We start from the raw sequence: 20,232 nt of genomic DNA, 5'->3' as shown, positions 1-20,232 counted from the left end.
CCGTGATTACAGCCTCAGGATCAGTTCCAACGTGGGACTGATTGAGAAAAAGCTTTCTCATGGCTGGCTTGTCTGTCTGTCGCCGCGGAGCCTCTCAGCCATATGTTCGTATGTATCCACGGCCCCATTTACGTGTCGTCCTCCTTCCCAGGAAGGCACGGAGACGGTGGCTCTGGTGGCAGCAGCAGGCCAGGCAAGCAGGGCGGGTGGGGGGACGAAAACCTGTCAGAGATACAATCAGCCCCACTTTGGCTCAGGAATCCCCCTCCCGGGGACTGGGGGGATGGGAGCATTGACCCCTGTGCTGGGGGGACAGAGGGAGGACAGTCCCTGCAGCTGTGGCCAGACGACCAAAAGGAACACCTGTGTGTCCGTTCCGGGGGGTTACGCGACCGTCACTCTCTGGGATAGTTGGTGGCCCTTAAAGGCCAGGAGCCGGACTGAAGCACCCTGATCTGGAACCGGAGCCCAACGTGTGAGCGAGGCAGGTGCGTGTGCGGTGTGGTTCCACTTCTGTAAGACAGAAGAGCGAAGTCTGAGTAAGTGGTTAGTTGTAGAGAAGTAGGCGTGGAAGTAAGGCTCCTAGAACATAGCAGTGGTTTCTTCTGGAGGGGAGACGTGGGCGGAAAGGGCGCCCTCCCTCCCTACCGCTGCTTTGGGCTTAAGCTGTCTGCAGGTACCTGTTCTTTTTGGAGCTGAGGGAACAGACTTGTGGGAGCCGGAAGGCAGCCAGGTGGCTCTCTGCTCTCCGCTGTGACCTGGGACAGCTCCTGTGTCTGTGAGCCTCGTGGTCCCTCTGGTGCCTCCCCTCGTGGGGGGCTGGGGCCTGGTGGGCCCCCTCCGGCTCCGACAGTCGGGGCGAGCTCCCTGTAGGTGCAGGGTGGTCCCCTGAGGTCATCGGACGGGTTTTCTTTAAGCGTGTCGATGTCGTGAATTATCTGGATTGCTTTCCAAATGTTAAGCCACCTTGCACCCCTGTCAGTCATGGTATCGTTGTCATTTTTACAAATCCTCGGGTTTGATTCGCAAAAACTGTTTATAATTTTACACCCATGTTCGTGGGGTTGTCAGTCTTTAATTTTTCTTTGATTCAAATATCTTTTCTGGTTTTAACATCACTGAGGATTCTAGTTTCGTAGCAGGGGTTTTAAAGTCCCCCCCCCCCCCTTCCTCCTGGTCTTTCAACTTCCTGAAATAACTTATGCAGAATTGGATTACTTAGTACATGCTTCATTGTCAATGTTTGCCTCTGGGCCCGCAGGCGTTTTTGTCTGGCGGGCGGGGGGAAGCGTTTTAACTACAGATTTTATTTCTTTAATAGATAAAAGTCTATTCTGGTTTTGTATTTTTTTTTTTTTTTCTTGAGTGAGCCTTGCTAGATGGTATAGAATCAGATGGAGAGCCCACTCGTCTTCCTGATGTTGGTAATTTCTCTGTCTCCCTCTCTTTCTCTTTCTCTCCCCCCCACCCAATCAGTTTGGCTAAAGTTCTATCAATTCTGTTGCTCCTCTCAAAGAACCAGCTTTTGGTTTCAAGGATTTCCTTCATCGTTTTTGTATTTTCAGTTTTCACTGCTTTCTTTTTTTTTTTAACGTTTATTTTTGAAGGAGAGAGAGACAGAGTGTGAGTGGGTTAGGGGCAGAGAGACAGGGAGACACAGCATCCGAAGCAGGCTCCGGGCTCCGAGCCGTCAGCACAGAGCCCGAAGCGGGGCTCGAACCCACGGACCGTGAGATCGTGACCTGGGCCGAAGTCAGACGCTTAACCGACTGGGCCACCCAGGCGCCCCCGGTTTTCACTGCTTTCTGCTCTGATCTTTATTATTCCTTCTGCTTCTTTGGGTTTAATTGGCTCGTCTCTCTCTAGTGTCTAAAGATGGAACATGAGGGCACCGATTTGAAGGCTTTCTTCTTTTTGGAGATAGGTATTCAATGACGTAAAATCTCCCCCAACACCATTTTGATATATTGTATTTTTTATTTGCTTCACAATACTTTCTAATTTCCCTTTTGATTTCTTCTTGGGACTATGGGTTAGTCAGAAGATTTTTTTTTAATTTAGTTTCCAAAGATGGGGGTACTTTTCTAGAGAGCTTTTTGTCACCAATTCCCAGTTTTATTTCACTCTAATCAGAGAGTGTGTTTTCTGCGACGGGAGGGAGCACTTTCACACGTATGGGGACCTGCCTCTAAGCGTGTGTGTGGTTTTCTGGCAGCCGCCGTGCACACACGTGGGAAGAGAGCGTGTGTCCCGGGCAGGGTTTTTCTAAATGTCAAGCAGGTCCCGTGGCCGGTTAGTGGCTCTCGTGTCTTCCACTCCCTTGCACTTCGCCTTCCTTGTTCTATCACTTCCTCAGGAGAGGTCTTGAGACCTTCAACAGCGCCTTGAGGTTTCTCTGTTTCTTCTCTCAGTCTGTCAGGTGTCGCGTTTCGGTTTTGAACCTCTCAACAGGTTCACAAATCTTTAGCACTGGTCCGTCCTCCGGATGAAGCCGTCCCTTTATCACTCTGAGATCGCCCTTGATCTCTGAGAAGGTTCTTGGCTCAGAAATCTACCTTGCGTGATGTTCACGAGTGCCTTTGGCTTTCCTTCGATGGGTTCAGAGCTGTGCGTCTTTCCCCTCGTATCTGTTGGTGTCTTTATAGTCAAAGTATGTGTTTTGTGGGCAGCATAGAGTTGGGTCTTGCTTTGTTATCCATCTGAGAGTTTTTGCCTTCCAGGAGGGTATTCAGACTATTTGTGCTGAATGCAACTCTTAGGTTTAAATTGTTTTCTTAACTTTATTTATTTTGAGAGCGAGAGAGAGAGCAAGCGAGGGAGGGGCAGAAAGAGAGAGAAAAATCCCAAGCAGGCTCCTCACTGTCAGTGCAGAGCCTGACATGGGGCTTGAACTCACAAACCGTGAGCTCATGACCTGAGCCGAAGTTTGAGGTGCCTGATAGGGACTGGGGGGCGGGGGCGGGGGACGTCCTGAAGGAAGCCTGGAAAGCAAGCCTGGAGTACAGGAGAGGAGGTGAGACCGCGTATGGAAATCCCGAGCCGTTAGCAGTCGGGCCTTAGTGTCTCATGGGACAGAGGAGGTCATGTGGGGAACAGGTGTGGACAGAGGGTCCTGGGACACATGGACATGTAGAGGTGGGGAGACGTCAAGGAGCCAGCAAAGGAGACTGAGGCGTGGCCATCAAGGTGGGAGGACAGCCGACCGGAGTGGTGGCTTATGGGGAAAGGGAAGGGAGCCTTTCACAAAGAAGGGAGTGCCGACCACCTCTGGGTCTCCAAAGGCACCCTCTGCCCCACTGGGGTAGGTAATAGGAGCTGACGAGACAGGGGCCTGGGGCACATTGGCAGTTCCATACCTGCTGGTGTGCCCATGAGCCGGTGCGTGCAAGGCTGCCTCCTGCCTGCTGAGCCAGGGCCCTCGCAGTGCCACCCAGTGCTGTCCCGGCCACTGTGGCACCAGGGGACAGACAGCATCACCCCACCCTACCTCCTCTGCCCCGCCTGTCTGCTGCACATTGGAAAGGCACCCCCAACGTTCACCGGAGTCAAATTAGATCTGGTACCATCAGACTTCTAATTTACTTAAGTTTTTGGCTTCTACGTTGTTTTTTTTTTTTTTTTTTTTTAGCTTTTGCCAATAACTCCATAGGGTGTTAGGCGGGACCGGTCTGAAGGTAGATGAGAGTCTTGCCCTTGGAAAGACAGTGTTGGTTCCCACAGATGCACCCAGGGAAAAGACATTTTGAGGCAGGTGAGCTCTGACCACATCCAGAAGCCAGCCTTGCCTGTGGGGACTTTGGGGGAGCCAGCAGACAAGTCATGATGGTGCCAGTTCTCTGGGAGCGAGAAAACGAGTGTTTTCCCTCCACTGACTGCCAGGCGGCCGGTCTCCGCCGAGATCTGCACACTCTCAGAGTTCAAGACCACCGCAGGGCTGGAGGGGAGGAGCATGTTACCGTAGACCGAGTGAGACCCTCTCACAGAGACTCAGCCTCCTCCTCTTGGATGAACTTGCCCTGTGTGGCTGCGGCCGTGGGTTATGTACAGAGTTCTGGAAAAGGTGACCCTGACCATTTTTTCCAGTTGTTGCTTTTATGGAGGAGAGAGTTTCTCTACTATCTTTCCTGATGTTGCTCAACAGTGTTCTCTCTCTTTAAATAATTATTCATTTTCATTTAAGGAAATTATGATAAAAAAACACACAATACCAAAAAGCAAAATTAGTACAGAAAATGATGAATTCCTGACCTCCCTGGGCCAATTATAATGTCATATGTACTTAAAATTTCGGCACCTACACATCTACAGACATGTTTCTGGGGATGGCACACACACATCCGTACCCCTGCTGTCGTCAGCAGCATCCCGTGGATGCCTTTCTGGCACTCAGTGACCTACATGCCACCATTGTCGATGGGTCTGCGGAGGCTCATGGTACATACGATGTGCCATCATCTGACAGGTGTCATCCTGGGTATCTTGGTTTATTTAATTTCCTGCTTTCATAAATGACGCTGGGCGAGCACCCTTGTATCTGGTTTTCTGTGCTTGTCCCACTTTTCTGTGTCAAAACAGGGAAACCGGTGCGTCTGGGGGCATCTGGGGAGGGAGGACTGCTTGCCTCCCACGGTCGGGACAGAAAGGTTTCCTGACCTCGGGTCCTCAGCCTCACATCTTCTCCGAGTCAGACCGCTCTGGGATGTGTGCTCGTTCAGAGCGATTCTGGGGGCGCCTGGGTGGCCCAGTCAGTTGAGTGTCTGATTCTTGATTTCACCTCAGGTCACGATCTCACGGTTGGTGGGATCGAGCCCCACGTGGGGCTCTGCGCTGACAGGGTGGAGCCTGCTTGGGATTCTCTCTCTTCCTCTCTCTTTGCCCCTCCCCTGCTTGTGTTCTTTGTGTCTTTGTCTCTCTCTCAAAATAAATAAACGTTAGGGGCGCCTGGGTGGCTCAGTTGGTTAAGCGTCCGACTTTGGCTCAGGTCATGATCTCACAGTTTGTGGGTTCAAGCCCCGTGTCGGGCTCTGTGCTGACAGCTTGGAGCCTGCTTGGGATTCTGTCTCCTTCTCTCTTTGCCCTTCTCCCACTTGCTCTCCGTATCTTTCGCAAAATAAATAATAAAAAAATACTAAAAGTAAATAAATGAGCATTAAAACAACAACAAAAAACCCAAATTGACCCAATTGAAGGTTGGGTGGGAGTGCTGGCCGGATTCGTGGAAAGCCTCATTTGTAAGCTATTTGGAAATTTCCTTTGTTGACTTCTCAGTAACAAAACCTAGTAACCTCCTGACACGCTAGAGAAGACCTGATACCAGGCTCTAAGTTTTCGTCGTGTCCCTACTGTGTGCCCGTGCCGTGCCCAGAGATGCTGGGAGAACGGCTTGCTTGTTCCCGGCACTGGGACTTTATGTGGAGCGAATTCTCATTTCCATCTGGAAATCTCTGACGAAGGTTCTTTTTCTCAGTTAAGAACAAATACGATTAAAGTTTGTAATAAGCCCAAGACATTTGCCATGGGCTTAAAAAGACTTTCGTTATCAAAGGCTTAAAAGATTAAACCATATTCAGTGTGGTTTCATAGTTGAGCATACTCTGGGTCTCTGAAAATGGCAATCCCTTCTTGCCGCGTGTTAGACCCTTGACATTCATGAAGGATTTGTCCCGAGACCTTTGAGATGCCCTTAATTCGTGAATGCCACCAAAGCTGTCAGTTTCCCCCGGAACACACAGTAAAGACTAACCGAAAAATGCACGTGACTCCTTCAGGCTCTTTGTGATCCTATAAATGTAGGACTCTAGCCATTTATAAAGCTATTAAAACAAATTCAGGCTAGAGCCCTCGCTGGAATGGTTTGGGGAGCCATTATGTTCCTCTTTCTCTATAAAGCATAGCAAACAAGCTCATATTAGAAATTCAAACCTCAGCGGAGCCCCCAATTTTTGCGTCTTACTTTGCCCCCAACTTCTGTGAAACTGTCACGTTCTGAGACTCATTTCTGGCTTTGTACCCCCGTCTTCGACGCTAGGCATCGGCTTTCTCGGGGAGCCGTTTTTCTTGGCCTCCACCCAGGGGGTGTTGGGGGATGGTCTGAACCCCCGGATTGAAATCCATGTCCTGGTAAAGCTGCAAAACTGCAACCTGCAGTTACCTGCCAGGGGCGGGGGGCAGGGGGGTGTCTCATTCAGAAACTCACCGACTCCGCACATCACCGTTTCCCAGCATACCATCCTTCTCTGCCTGTGAACACCGCCAAGCCCACTTCTCTTAATTTAGACATCCCATCCTCTAAGATCTTACTCGCACCCGGATGTTGGCTGAGCCCGGGCGTGTGTGGAAATAAAGATCAGCCTCAGCCTGGGGACCCGGAGTCAGCCCATCCTTTCCTTCGCTCCGTGTTCGTTGGTAACATGCTGCGTCAGCGCTGTTCCGGGGCCCGCGGAGGGCACGCTGCTGTTGACCTCAAAGTCTGGTGAAGGAGACGATAAATTGACGGACGGGGAAGAGCTCAGATCCAGGGGGAGTTCACGGTGTGGTGTTGTGGTGATTGGAGTCCCCGCGGGCCCCTTTGAGAAGGACGGAGGCTGGCTGTGGGGACAGGGCCGGCTGTGGACGGTCCAGCAGAGCCGGGTGGCCTGTGGGGGGCAGACCTGCTCCGACGGCCCTGGGGTAGGCTGCTCTTGGGACTGGGGAAGCAGGGAGAGTGGACCCTGAGGGGAAAGGGGAGGGGAGGGGACCGCCATGGGAAGTAACTGTGGGTTATGGCCCAGACTCAGAAGGAAGCCTGAGTGCCATTCATAGTCACCCTGGGGGAACAGGTCTGCCCCTGGAGGTCCTCTGTGATCTATCGCCCACCCGTGGAACGCATGGCCCACAGGCGGTGACATCACTCTCTCCCGGTATCGCCCCCGTGCCCGTCCGAAGGCGCCACAAGCTGACAGATGCATCCCCATTGCCCCGGTGCAGACTCCTTCGAGCAGCAGGGGGGCGGCTAGGTCGGCAGGCCAGCACCCGACTAATACCTGTGTCCTTGTCCCTTCCCTCCTGTCCCTCTGGCGGCTCTCAGGAACACTGCCGAGAAAATGCAAGAAGGAGCTCTTGGCGGTGAAGCTACGGAATCGGCCCAGCAAGCAGGAATTGGAAGCCCGGAACATTTTCCCCAGGAGGACTGACGAAGAGAGACAGGAAATCCGGCAGCAGATTGAGATGAAACTCTCCAAGTAAGTAGTGGCTTGTCGCCTCAGGCAGAGGCGGGGGGCGGGGGGGCCCCCTCGCAGCCTGCACCCCGCTGAGGCCCTGTCTTCCCTGCCCTGCGCCGTCTCAGGGCTCCCAGACGGGGCTCTGACCGCGACTTCTCGCCTCGCCACCGTCCACGCTGGGGACCGGACAGTCCTTTGTCCTGGGGGCCGTCCTTGTCTTCACGCCTGACATCCTCCTGTGACAGTCAGAACTGTCCCCGCACATCTCCACCTGCCTGGGGGGGGGGGGCACATCGCCCCCAGCAGAGAGCACCGGTCTGTAGAGGGCAAGCGAGCCCCCTGAAGGAGTGAAGGGGCCACGGCTGGGAGGGGCTGTGACAGCGTGGGCAGGACATGCCTTGTGGGCGTCCCGGACCTGGGGGAGAGGCTCTGTTTTCGCCTCCACCAGGCCACCTTCCTGCAGGGATGTGCATCCCGTATTGCCAGATCGCCTAAGTTTTTCAAGGAAAGCTGGAATCTACTGGGGGGACAGTACGTGCACCAAGTTGAGCCCATCTGCTGTCTGGCTGTGACCCAGAGCCACGAGTGAGCGCCCTCTGTTTTACAGCCCCCAGGCGTCCCCTAGGGCGGTCACTAGGGTTGGCTGTGTGATGGGCCCGGACAGCGTGGAGCTGTGGGTCTTTGTGGCTGGGATCTGCCGGGGTCCAGGGATGCGCCCTGGGACAGGATGCTTTGTTACCAGTAGGGGGACAGGCTGTGACCGCGTGGTGGGCCCAGCATTGGAGGACTTTCTAGGTTGCTCCCCAAAAACCAGGGGCCAGAGCACACGGGGCAGTCCCGCTCTCACCGGCGGCCCCTGCCACGAAGCTGGCCCAGAGCAGCTGAACATGAACCACAGGGCTTTTGTGGGAATCAGGCCCTTTGAGCCTTCTGGATCGTAGCCCCAGGATTGGGGGTGCGGGTGTCAGAAAGGACGTATTAACGGGGCTCGGGCACACACCTGTTGCCATCTCCCTGACCTCCCTGCTGCACCTTCTGGAGTATGGCCTGGGCGGGGCTGGGCTTGGAGGGACAGGGTCCCGGACTCCCTCAGCCTACCCGTTCCCCCTTTAACCCTCAGAAACTGGTCCTGCAGAGCAGGAAGGGATGGCATCCCGATGGTGGACCCGCTGTCCCCGTGCCTCACCCTCGATTTGCCCTTGACGGGCACTTCTCACTGACCCCTGCACCCAGGTCACCTGCGGGGACCACGGGAACATGCAGGTTCTGATGAAGCAGGTCTGCAGTGGCCCTGGGGGTCTGTGTTTAGACAAGCGCCAGGGGACGCCAGTGCCGCTGGTCTGTGGGCCACCCTCAGCGTCTTCCAGCCTCGGTAGCCTTGACACTTGGGGCCGGGTGAGTTTGTGGTGGGGTGTCCTGGGCAGGCTAGGACGTTTAGCAGCAACACTGGCTTCCGCCCGGTGCGGGGGAGGGGTTACTCCTATCTTGCTCCCACCCACCCAGCTGTGACAGCCAGAAATGCCTCAAGACATTATCGAGTGTCCCCTGGGGGACAGAATCGTCCCGGTCAAGAAGCACTGATCTGAAGGTCAACTTGGACTTCTTCCCCCCAGGGGGTCTTTCCTCTGCCTGAGGCACGGGGCTCTTTGGGTGGCTCAGCCCTTGTTCCGCTCTGCACCAGGGAGCGTGGGCCCTGTTGAGCCCATCTTCCGCTGAAATCCCTCACTGAATGTTGTCGGGGGGGGGGGGGGGGGGGGGGGAGGGGGGGGGGGGGGAGGGCAGGGAATGTGCAGACCCCAGGTGCTAGGATTCTCTGTGCCTTGGTTTTCTCACCTGTAAAATGGGATGATAGCAGCTGCCAGGCCCATGGCAGAGGAGGGACCGGCTCAGCAGGGCACAGGGGCCCCAAGCTGGGGTCCTAGACACTTGGAGTCACACACACAGACCTGGGTTCAAATTCCACTCTGCGCTGATGTCCGGGGTGACCTTACCCCTGTCCGGGTCTTATTTTCTCATCTTTAAGGTGGGATGCTGACCTTCCAAGGTCATCGTCTGTTTCTGGGAGATCCCGTAAGGAAGGCGTGTTACACAGCACCTGCCCCTCGGCAGGTTGGGCTGCTGACCTCTGCGAGCTGGGGCCTCTTCCTGCGTCATCTCTAAGCCTTGTGGCCAACGGTGTCTGTGACACAGACCGCTCTCAAGGTGTCTGGTGGCTACTTGGGGCTCAGGAACCCCACGGGGAAGCTTCTTAAAATACAGATTGATGGGGCACCTGGGGGGCTCAGTCGGTTGAGCGTCCGACTTCGGCTCAGGTCACGATCTCTCAGTCTTTGGGTTCCAGGCCCACGTCGGGCTCTGTGCCGACGGCTCGGAGCCTGGAGCCTGTTCGGATTCTGTGTCTCCCTCTCTCTCTGCCCCTCCCCTGCTCGCACGCTGTCTCTCTCTCTCTCCGTCAAAAATAAATAAACATGAAAAAAAATTAAAAAAAAAAAAACAGATTGGTGAGCCCCGTCCAGACCCGAGACCGGAACATTCTAACAAGTTGCCTGGTATGGGTGGGCTGAGGCAAGCCACCAGTGTGAGCCCATATTAGCGGATCGAATGAGGCTGTGATGCCCCTCAAGCCCTTATCGTTGCATCTGGGTCACGCGTCAAGGACTTAATTTACTCGTGTGAGGGGCCCTGGGCAGCGGAGATCGCTCCTGTCAGCTCGCGCCTTCCTGCAGAGCCACGGCCTCAGACCTCTTCCTGTGTGGCTGAACCGCCCCCCCTCCCCCCGCCCCAGTGCTTGGTCCCCCTGCTTGGTGTGGGGCAGATGCCGGAGGAACACGCGCGGGAGGGAGCGGGGAGGGAAGCCTAGGAAGCAAATGCATGAACCCCTCGGGAGGGGTCCAGCTATCACAGACGGGGAGGAGGCCTGGACCGGCGGAGGGGACCCCTGTGGATACAGGGCCCCAGACCAAGGTCTGCCCCTGCTGCCGGGGGGTGTCCCAGAGGCCCCCTGAAGAGAGGGGTCTGGACCAGCATTTCCGAGAGAGTTGGCAGGTGTCGGGTGTGAGCGGTTGTCCGAGGTGCAGCTTGGGCCCGGTTGTGGGGCCCTGAGGCCTCTCCTCCTGGGTGTCGCAAGGCCCCTTTCGGGGTCGCGGCTGTAGTCACCGTGCTGTGCCAGAGGCCTCTTGAGTGAGGGGAACCTGAGGGCACGGGCACAGCCACGTCCACGGCCACGTGGGGTGTCGCCATGCCTGGCCTCAGCTGTGCTTCAGGCGCCGTGGGCGGGCCGTGTGGTGTCCAGACCTCACCCACGGCAGGCAGGGAGGTTCTTGTACCCCTCTGGGGAGCTGCTGGTACAGTGGAAAAAATGTCAGACCGTGGGCCAGGGAGGCAGTGGGGACAGTCTCCACGTCCTGGGATGATTTGGGGACTTGGTGCCACCACCCGGGGACTTTGATGGCCGTTGCCTCAGTGGAGCCCCGACTGCCTGTGCCTGTGGGCCGGGCTCCCGGCCCCGCAGTGGGGCCGCAGGCTGCTGGGGTCCGGCTCCCGGGCGCCGGGGCTATAGTCCCAGCACTGACTGACCCCAGGCCGCCGTGGACGTCTAGCTCCAGCGTTTCACGTGAATGGGGGAGTCTGTGCTTCCTGAACGGCAGGCACCGTTGAGGGGGCTTCTCGGTCTGCGGCCCCCTGAGTGCCTGATGACCTTCAGTTTCCTTTCACTCACCCTGGCCTCAGCCTCATCAGTGATAGCCTTGAGTCCCGTGTTCTCGTTATATGTTTTTTCTTTTTTAAGTAAAGGAGAAGAGATTTCCTAACTCTTCACCTGGGTAGGGGGTGCGGTGGGGGTGGTTCTGAGCCTCAAATGAGAAGCCACAGGGAGGGGGGTGTGCGTCCTGAATAAAGTCTCCTGCAGGTGTGCTGGAATGATCTCCCCCCCCCCCCCCCCCCCCAGTATTTATTTTGAGAGGAGAAGGTGGGGGCAAAGGAGGGGCAGAGAGAGGGGAAGAGAGAGAATCCCGAGCAGGCTCCAAGCCGTCAACGTGGAGTCCAACATAGCACTCGATCTCACAAACCGTGAGATCATCACCTGGGCCGAAATGAAGAGTTGGCTGCTTAACCGGCTGAGCCACCCAGGTGCCCCTGGAATGGCCTGTCTTGACCCTCTCTCCGCCACATCTTTGCGGCCTTCCCCTTTCCGTTGTTGCACCGGCCACATTCACGCAGTCATGCGCTCAGCAGGTATTTGCCGAATAGCTGTGACGTGCCAGACACGCTGCTGGGTGTGAGGTGTCCCAGCAGACAAGACGGAGGTAGTCTCTGCCCTGCGGGGCTTACTTACCTGAGTATGCTGCAGGCATGGCTGGATCCAGATGCTGCTACGGCATTGGTAAGAGTTGGTCTACTTCTGATTCTTGACTTGGCTGTGCTCCGTGTGGCTTCATTCTCTGGCTATTTTGCTCCACATCCTGGTCCAGGAAGCTCCAGGCTTACCTCTATATGGGAGCCCATTCCTGAAGCGATCACCTTGACCAAAGGGACGGAAGGGGCTCCCTGGACACGTTTAGATCACATGCTCATCACTGAACCGATCACCGTGGCCGAGGGAACATGCTCATTAATCAAGCTTGGCTTGCGTAGCTGCTGGTTTCCTCGATGGGATGGGCACTTGCGTGAGGGTTGGTCTTCTGTTTCTCTTATTTCTGGTGAGATTGAACATGCTTTCAGTGTTTATTGGCTCCTTGGTTGTTTCTTCTTTTCATGAACTTCACCTGCAGGTTTCTTTGTGTTAATGATTTTAGGAGTTTGCTTTGGAAATTGTGGCTTCGACTCCTTCCTCAGTTTGGTGAGTTACACAGCCGTTCTCTGGGGCTCGTGTTTTCATTTAGGTCATACTTCCCTGTGTGCAGAAGTATTTCATTGTAAGGTCGTTGGATTACCAGTCATACTCTTTAGGCATCAGCGGGCTTTTCTGTCAGGGGCCAGCAAGTCAATGCTTCCCGCTTTGTGGACCCTACAGTGTCTGTTGTAACAACACGACTGTGCTACTGTAGCACTAACGTGGGCTTAGCCCGTGTGGAATGAGTGCGTGTGGCGTTGTGCCGAGGAGAAAACTGTATTTACAAATGTAGATAGCGGCCCGTGGGACAGAGTTTGCCGACCTCCGATACACTTTATGGTTCTGCTGTTTGTGTCATGTTTAAAAAATCCCTCCCTACCCAGAGGTACAGAATAAACTTACTTTTTTTTTTTAAATGTTTATTTATTTTTTTGAGAGAGAGACAGAGAGAGAGGGGGACACAGAATCCGAAGCGGGCTCCAGGCTCTGAGCTGTCAGCGCAGAGCCCGACGCGGGGCTCGAACTCACACACTGCGAGATCGTGACCTGAGCCGCAGTCAATGCTTGACCGACAGCCCCCCAGGCGCCTCAAGAATAGAGTCACTTATTGTACTATTTTTGCACCTGCCTTCTAGTTCTGCCAAATGATAATGGTTTTCTATGTAACAAACAGACCAGGTTCTCTTTCAAAATAGAGTATTACGTGAATTGATCTGAAGGAAAAATAGTAAACAGTGGTGGTATATACGTGGTTCAAAACCAGGACAAAATCATCACGAGGACACTTGGTGTAAGAGAAGTCCAGGCCACCCCCCCTCCCCCGCCCCACCCCACCCCTGCCTGTGGGTGCAGGAGGGGAGGTGGGAGGAGGCGGGGGCCAGAAACCAGCCTGAGGGCCTGGAAGGCCCCCAGTTTCGAGGAACCCGAAATACATGTCCCGGACCGGGTTTCCTCCCTTACTCGCTGAGTCTGTCACGCATCTTAAACCTTGGACTAGAACGGAGGAGCTCCTGTGACTTTTGTCACCAGGTTTACAAACAGAAAAGCAACCCGGGACCCAGAGAGGGAGGCAGCTGAGAAGTCGCATCCGCATCCGGGAGGAGGGTCAGCTGCTGTCTCCCCACAGACACGGTTTAATTGGATCCCTTTGTCTTTGTTTTGCCTCCTTGCGGGGTCTTTGCGCCATCGCTTGCTGAATAATTCAGCCCTGGTTGCCATGGCAACGTGCCCTCCACCGAAGCAGCCTGAAGCGCGATGGGTGTTTTTGTTTTGTTTTATTTTCTTTAATTTCCAGACCTTTAATGGTTTCTCTTCCGGGCGCTCCCAGGGCTGTCGCGGGTGAAGTGGCCGCTGTCCCCGGCTCCCTGGCACAGGCACCTGCCGGGTGCCGGGTGTGGGGGCTCCGCGAGGTGGGGGGCATCTCTCCAGACGGGAGCCCGGCTCACCTCTGTGAGTGACCCTGTCAGTGACTCCGCCACATTAAAGGACCCCCAGCCCTCGCGTGTCACACAGTAGGCGTGTTCTGGACATGATGCCCACAGGCGCGGAGTGTCGTGCGCACGGTGTAAGGGGAGCGACGGTTAAGGACGCCCGCGCGCTTTCAGTTTTAAGTGCTGGCCCCGGGCAGTAAGTGTCACTTACTTTCCCTCTTTTGATTCAGTCTCGCAGGAACCCGGGAGGATGGGTCTTCTTTCCACTTTACAGAGGAGAAAACTAAGCCTTTCCAAGAAGTTAGGGGGCTCGCCCAGGACGGCACAGCCGGGAGGCAGGGTGGGCGCCCTGGAACCACACCCGGGCTCAGGGGAGGCCTCCTGCCGGAGCGCTGCCTCACCCGCTTCGGGCTTTGCACCGTCCAATGTTGGCTTGGCTCCCATCACCGTGCGTTCTGGCCTCCGGCCAACACGTCCGGCCTCTGGGCTCCCAGTCCTTCCTGCCTGTGTCCAGGGGGGGGCACAGAGATCATGCAAAGTGTCCCCTGGTGCGGAGCAGTGGGGGTGAGTGAAGGTGTCCAGAAAGGGCCCCTTAGCCGCACATAGGCTTTGGGGAACCGGGGCCAGGCGGGCTCGATCCCTGCCTCGCTGTCACAGCGGTGGGAGTCGGGCAAGGGCCGCCTCTGGGTCCCCTCCTGCCTGCATATGGAGACCGCGGCAGCACCCCTGGGGCTCCTGGGGAGGTTCTAGGTTAGTCCTTGAAAGAACGTAATAGTGTATCCCTGGCAGGAGGCGCTCAGGGAGACAGAGCTGCTGCTGGCAGGAGCTTGGCTGGGACACACCTGGGTTGTTTGTCACCTGTCACCTCCATAGAGGAGGAGGCCACCCGGCGGGCCGCACTGAGGCTTGAGTGGAGGCCATAGAAGCCTCTACAGGTTGGGGAGCAGCCCCGCATCCTTGTTAATGATGATGCGATCGTTGTTCTCGTTTGTTCTCATTTGTGACTGTCGTGTGACCCGCCTGGAGACAGAGGGGCCTGAGTGCTGCACGAACTTTCTATTAAGTGTCCCGTGGGGGTGGGGGTGGGGGTGGGGGTTCTCCGCTCTGGGGCTGTGTTGTGAGCAGCTGATTAAGGCTCAGTGATGTCCTTCGGGACTTGGTCCTTAGCATGCCACCATGGGAGTTAAATGCTCCTCGTCGTGTCCCTTTGTACATTTCGTTCTGCATCCGGAACAGGCTGCCACCACTCAGCCTCCATGGAAACAAGTTCGCAGGAAAAAAAGAGTGTCGTGCGCAGCTGCCCCCACCCACCATGGTCACCTCGAAACCTGTAGAATTTTAGGGAAGACGCTGGATGCTGTTTTGTTTTTTTAAATGTTTTTAATGTTTATTTATTTTTGAGAGAGAGAGAGAGAGACAGAGCATGAGCAGGGGAGGGGTAGAGAGGGAGGGAGACAGAATCTGAAGCAGGCTCCAGGCTCCCAGCTGTCGGCACAGAGCCCGACACGGGGCTTGAACCCGTGAACTGTGAGATCATGACCTGCGCTGAAGTTGGAGGCTTAACTGACTGAGCCCCCCAGGCGCCCCCCTTGGCTGGAGGCCTTTAAGGACAGGGGTGGAGGCTGGCACGGCTTTATGGGACCCGAGTATCAGCCTTGGTGCCTGTTGTCCACTGAGGCCTCACAGGCAGTGGGGACCCCGTGCAGGGTCTCAGTTCTGTGGACACAGAATTTGGAAAACACAGAAATCTTTCTTTTTTGTGGGCTTACCAGGAAGAAAAAAATGGCTTTTAATTTCTGGAAAGGAAGCCACTCATTTGGGCAGAGTTGAAGCTTCATTGCAGGGGCGGGGGTTTATGATAGCAGCGGGGCACTGATAAATATTTGCCGATTGAGGACCCGTCGCTCTGTGCCCCCCCCCCCCCCCCCCGCAACCTGCAGCGTGGGAACCCAGCTCATCCTGGGCGACTCGAATCCAGTCCCACAGGCATCCTCCGAGATGGGGACAGAGCAGCGTGGTTATTAATATGGTTGTTAGTTATTTATTCAGCGTCTTTTCTGTACCAGCCTCCTGCTGAGTGCTTCATACACATTATCTCCTCGAAGCCTCACAGGGACTCTGGGGGTAGCTACTCCTAATGGTCCTATTTTTCAGATGAGGAGAAGTGCCTCAGAACAGCGCAGTCACCTGCCCCTGCGCGCACAGCAGGAAACGTGGGCGGGTAGCTGGTCACCTGGTCACGTCAGTGTGCACATCTGATCACCAGGGGACTTTGGGAGCACACAGATTCCTGGACCCCGCTCCAGACCTCCTGAGTAGGAATCTGTATTGTAACGGGCCCTTCCTCCCCAAGTGTCGCCGGTGCCTGACGATGCTCTGTATCCCTGCCTCAGGACTCTTGGAAGACTGTTCTCTGAGATTTCAGGATCACACTGTGCTGTGTTTCTGCACCACAGCTGCCTGGTGGTATCTTAAGGAGAATGCACACTTTCTAATCAGTTGCGTTTCCCTTTTTGCTTTGGCCGCCGGGACTCTCAGAGTCAAGTGCGCAGGTTCCCATGGCAATACTGTAAAAAAAAATATTTTTTTATGGAGGCCCTCTTAGGGTATATGAGATTTTACCATGTAGTGTCGTGTCAGAAGTGTTTCCATACTGTGACACAGTATTCAGATGTTCATTTTTTTAAAATTTACTTATTTTGAGAGAGAGAGCATGTGCATGTGTGAGCAGGAGAGGGGTAGAGAGAGTGGGGGAGAGAGAATCCCAAGCAGGCTCCTTGCTGACAGCACAGAGCCTGATGCGGGGCTCAAACTCATGAACTGCGAGATCACGACCTGAGCCGAAACAAGAGTCGGATGCTTAACTGACTGAGCCACCCAGGCGCCCTACAAATGTTCATCTTTAATAGTGTCTCGTATCCCAGGACCAGATAAGTCTGCCGGCTTCGCTCTTCCCTCCCAAGAATCCACAGACTTGGGATCTTTGCTTTTAGGGTAAAACTACAAGGCTCATTTTCACACGTCAGTGTCTTCCTCTTTATGGGTTATTTTCATGAGCTACACTTCAAGAAATGGGAAGAAGAGAAGAAACATAAGAGCAGGAGGAGGAAAAGAACATTGAGTTAGACAAGGTCATTACTCCAGAATAAGGCCCACTTGTCAGCTGGATCCCAACAGATCCGACTGGGGGAAAAAGCCTGGACCGCTGGGCTCAGGAGAAAGGGCGCAAAGCTTGTAAACAAATGCATGGGAAGCTCTCAGCTTCACTAGGAAATGCAGATGTAAAAATTCATAGTAATAAAGAGCCTTTCATCCTCAATTAAAATGACAATAAAACCAAAAAAATTTTTTAAATGTTTATATTTATTTTTGAGACACAGAGAGACAAAGCATGGCCAGGGGAGAGGCAGAGAGAGAGCGAGACACAGAATCGGAAGCAGGCTCCAGGCTCTGAGCTGTCAGCACAGAGCTCGATGTGGGGCTCAAACTCGTCAACCACGAGATCATGACCTGCGCCGAAGTCAGAGGCTCAACCGTCTGAGCCACCCAGGTGCCCCGACAATAAAACTTTTAAATAATACTGCTTTGAAATCGTACCTTTTACTATCCGTATTAATAGAAGTAATAATAATGAAACTATAGAACGCTATCAGCCCTAGCGAGGTGGTGATTTACACACACACACACCCCACTGGCAGCCGTGTGGCCCAGAAATAACTGAGCAGGGCTCGCGGAGAGCTCTGTGACAGCTGGCCCGTTGTAACCGAACATTCCACTTCTGGGAGTTTTTTTTTTTTTTTTTTAATTTTTTTTTTTTTTAAACGTTTATTTATTTTTGAGACAGAGAGAGACAGAGCATGAACGGGGGAGGGGCAGAGAGAGAGAAAGAGGGAGACACAGAATCGGAAGCAGGCTCCAGCCTCTGAGCCGGCAGCCCAGAGCCCGACACGGGGCTCGAACTCACGGACCGCGAGATCATGACCTGAGCCGAAGTCGGACGCTCAACCGACTGAGCCACCCAGGTGCCCCTCCACTTCTGGGAGTTTAAAGAAGGAGAAGAAGGATGCTGTGATGGTTACCCGTCACCTTCAGCAGGTTCTGCTCCCCTGGGGAGCAGGTGATGGCAGACGATGGGCCAGTTGACTTTCCAAGTCTCCCCAGCCTCTTGGCTTTCGGGACCGTTGCCGAGACGTGAGCAACCGTGGCAGCTCCAGCCGACATCCCGGCTGCTTCGGTGGGGCGACACTGTTCCAACACGTCACGAACACCAAGGCAAGGAGGTCGGCCCGATCTGAGCAAATGTTGGTGACTTGGGTCGGGTTACCCACTGCTACGTGGGGGTCTGGATCCAGCCCTGCCCCAGGGCAAGGACCCCACAGTCAGGCTGGCCCGCGTTGGACTGGGCTGTGCAGCCCTAGGTAGGTCGTTAAACCTCCGGCCCGTTGCCCTCACCGCCCGGGGGCCCTAACCATACATCTGCACAGGGGACATGGATTCAGGGTGTCCCCAGTGCATGTGGCCTGAGAGCCTGGTTGCTGTCTTCACACTTGCCCATTGTCTGCACACCTGCTGTGATTCAAAGCCTCGTGGGGACAAGGCATCACCACAGGTGTGGTCTCCTCCCTGCAGAGCATAGTGTGACAGCTGAGTCGGGAGAATCTCCGGTCTCCAGATGCAGGTGACGCAGGTCTGCGTTAGGTCCTGGGACAGAACGTGCTAACACGCAGACGTGGTGCCCACAGGAGCCCTCGCTCAGGCTGGCCGGGGGGGAGAATCACCCTGGGCCAGCGGAGGGCGGGGATGAGCCTGGTCTTGCTGGGCCTTTGTTTCTTTGTTGCACCTGAACCCTTGAAGCCCGTGATTCTCACATCCACAGAAGTGTCCTTTGGTAAATTTCAGATGTCATGACCACAGCAGCAGCATCCTGGACAGACTGGCCCCTGACTGCTGGTAGGGCGCTGAGCTGATCGCTTTCTAAGCCTGACCACAGTCCCGGGCAGAGCCTATTGTCCCCGCTCTGCCGATGAGGAAACGGCCGGAGAGGCCACATTGTGTCCCAGCGTCTCAGGATTAGTGAGCAGCCAGACGGTAGGTTCTAGAGCCCCTGCCCCCACCCGATCCCAGGGTGTCTTGCCCTCATCTTGCACACAGTGTAGGAGGCTAATGACTTGGGATACGGTCCAGCTTCTGGTAGGTGTCGTACTAATGAAGCTGTTAACAGCCATCTCGGCCGGGCTGAGTGGGCCTGCTCCAGTGTCAGCAGCCCTGGGACTTGGCTCTGTGTCCCGTGTGGCCTGAGACGTTGTGCACGTGTCTCTGCATTGGTCCTTAGAACATCACGCCCGGTCCCACCTTGCAGCCGTCACTGAGCATGTGTGCGGACGTCATGCCCCCAGACCAGGGCCTGGCCACGGCCAGCGGGGTATGTTGCCCTCATGATAAGTTATGCTGTGTCCTTACAAATTCTCAGAAAATTTGCAGTTGATCCGTGGTTGCTGAGGTTAGAAGGTGAGGGTTTAAATCACTTACAGGGGGAAGTTGGGACCGCAGGAGGACAGGCCTTGTCTTTCCAGCTACACCAAATGCTTTGGGACATGTGCGGGGCGCCCACCCCCGGGTACAGAAACGCCAGGTTCCTGCGACGTGCAGAACCGCCTGGGGGCCCTAACTATGGCTGGGGCGCCTGGGCGGCTCAGTCGGTTAAGCGTCGGACTTCGGCTCAGGTCATGATCTCCGGGTTTGTGAGTTTGAGCCCCGCATCGGGCTCCGTGCTGTCAGCTCGGAGCCTGGAGCCTGTTTCAGATTCCGTGTCTCCCTCTCTCTGCCCCTCCCCCACTTGTGCTCTGTCTCTATCAAAAATAAATAAAGGTAAAAAAAAAATTTTTTTTTTGAAAAGACACACTCAAAGGCAAACGTCTACACCAGCCACAGAGGCGCAGGGCCTGGGAGGGAGAGGAGGAGGCAGGGATGGGTGAGGGTGTCAGAGTGTGTGGTTTGTTCCCAGCGCAGAGCTGAAGGATGGTAGGTGTCCGTTAGCGTGCGGGCAGGAGTGTCACGTGTCCTAGGCTGCGAGCAGAAGTAAAAAAAAAAAGTGCCAAATACTGAATGGGCGTGGCTGTGGGGAGCATGGGGCGGGGCTGTGCGGGGCATGACGGGCGCAAGGCCAGAGGGCCCAGCAGTGCCGGGTGTGGGCCTTCCGTGCTCCCGATCCACACGTGATTGCCTCTGCTCCTCCCGGCCCCAACTTATCACCTCCTGGGAGATTACCTGCTGTGACCGCCCCCCCCCCCCCCCCGACTCCCCCAGACATCGTTCTGTGGTTTTTTCTTGTAGTGCTGCCCGAAATTAGCTCTTATCTTGGTTTGCCTCTTCAGGGTCCGTCTTCCCACAGGGCGCTGGATTCTGTCTCGTCACTGATGTGTCCCCGATGCATTCAGTAGGCGCTCGATAAGTTGGTGCTAAGTGGCACACAGGGATGCCTGAAGGATCACAAGGAGGGGCATGGCGGGATGAGGGGTGTCTTGAGAAAGACCACTGTGCTAACACGAGGGGGGCTGGGGAGCAGGATGGGGCAGTGCCTCTGGCCGGGGAGGTGGGCACTGTCATGTGGGCGATGGGGCTGGGGGGTTGGACTTGGGGGGGTACAGGACTGGGGTAGGCGGTGAGAGCTTGAGGAGCTCACCTGCTGGGTGGGTTGGGATGCTCTACCCCGGGAGAGGGGACACAGGAAGGAGGAAGGGGGATGTGTGAGGGAGGTTCTGTGTCTGGGTTT

General features: G+C 55.3%; 1 protein-coding gene across 1 annotated transcript in view; it reads left to right on the top strand.

Annotated features, from left to right (window-relative positions):
- The window catches only part of PHACTR3 (phosphatase and actin regulator 3), a 100,844-nt gene that overhangs the window by 52,260 nt on the left and 28,352 nt on the right, over positions 1–20,232 (top strand). The window contains exon 7 of the mRNA XM_049650527.1: positions 7,067–7,220. Within this exon, the coding sequence (XP_049506484.1) occupies positions 7,067–7,220 (154 nt within the window). The remainder of the gene's footprint in view (positions 1–7,066; positions 7,221–20,232) is intronic.

This window comes from Panthera uncia (genome assembly GCF_023721935.1).
Source record: "Panthera uncia isolate 11264 chromosome A3 unlocalized genomic scaffold, Puncia_PCG_1.0 HiC_scaffold_11, whole genome shotgun sequence".
Classification (NCBI taxonomy): Eukaryota; Metazoa; Chordata; class Mammalia; order Carnivora; family Felidae; genus Panthera; species Panthera uncia.
Note: the sequence above shows the minus strand (reverse complement) of the source record. Positions and strands in the feature narration are given on the sequence as shown.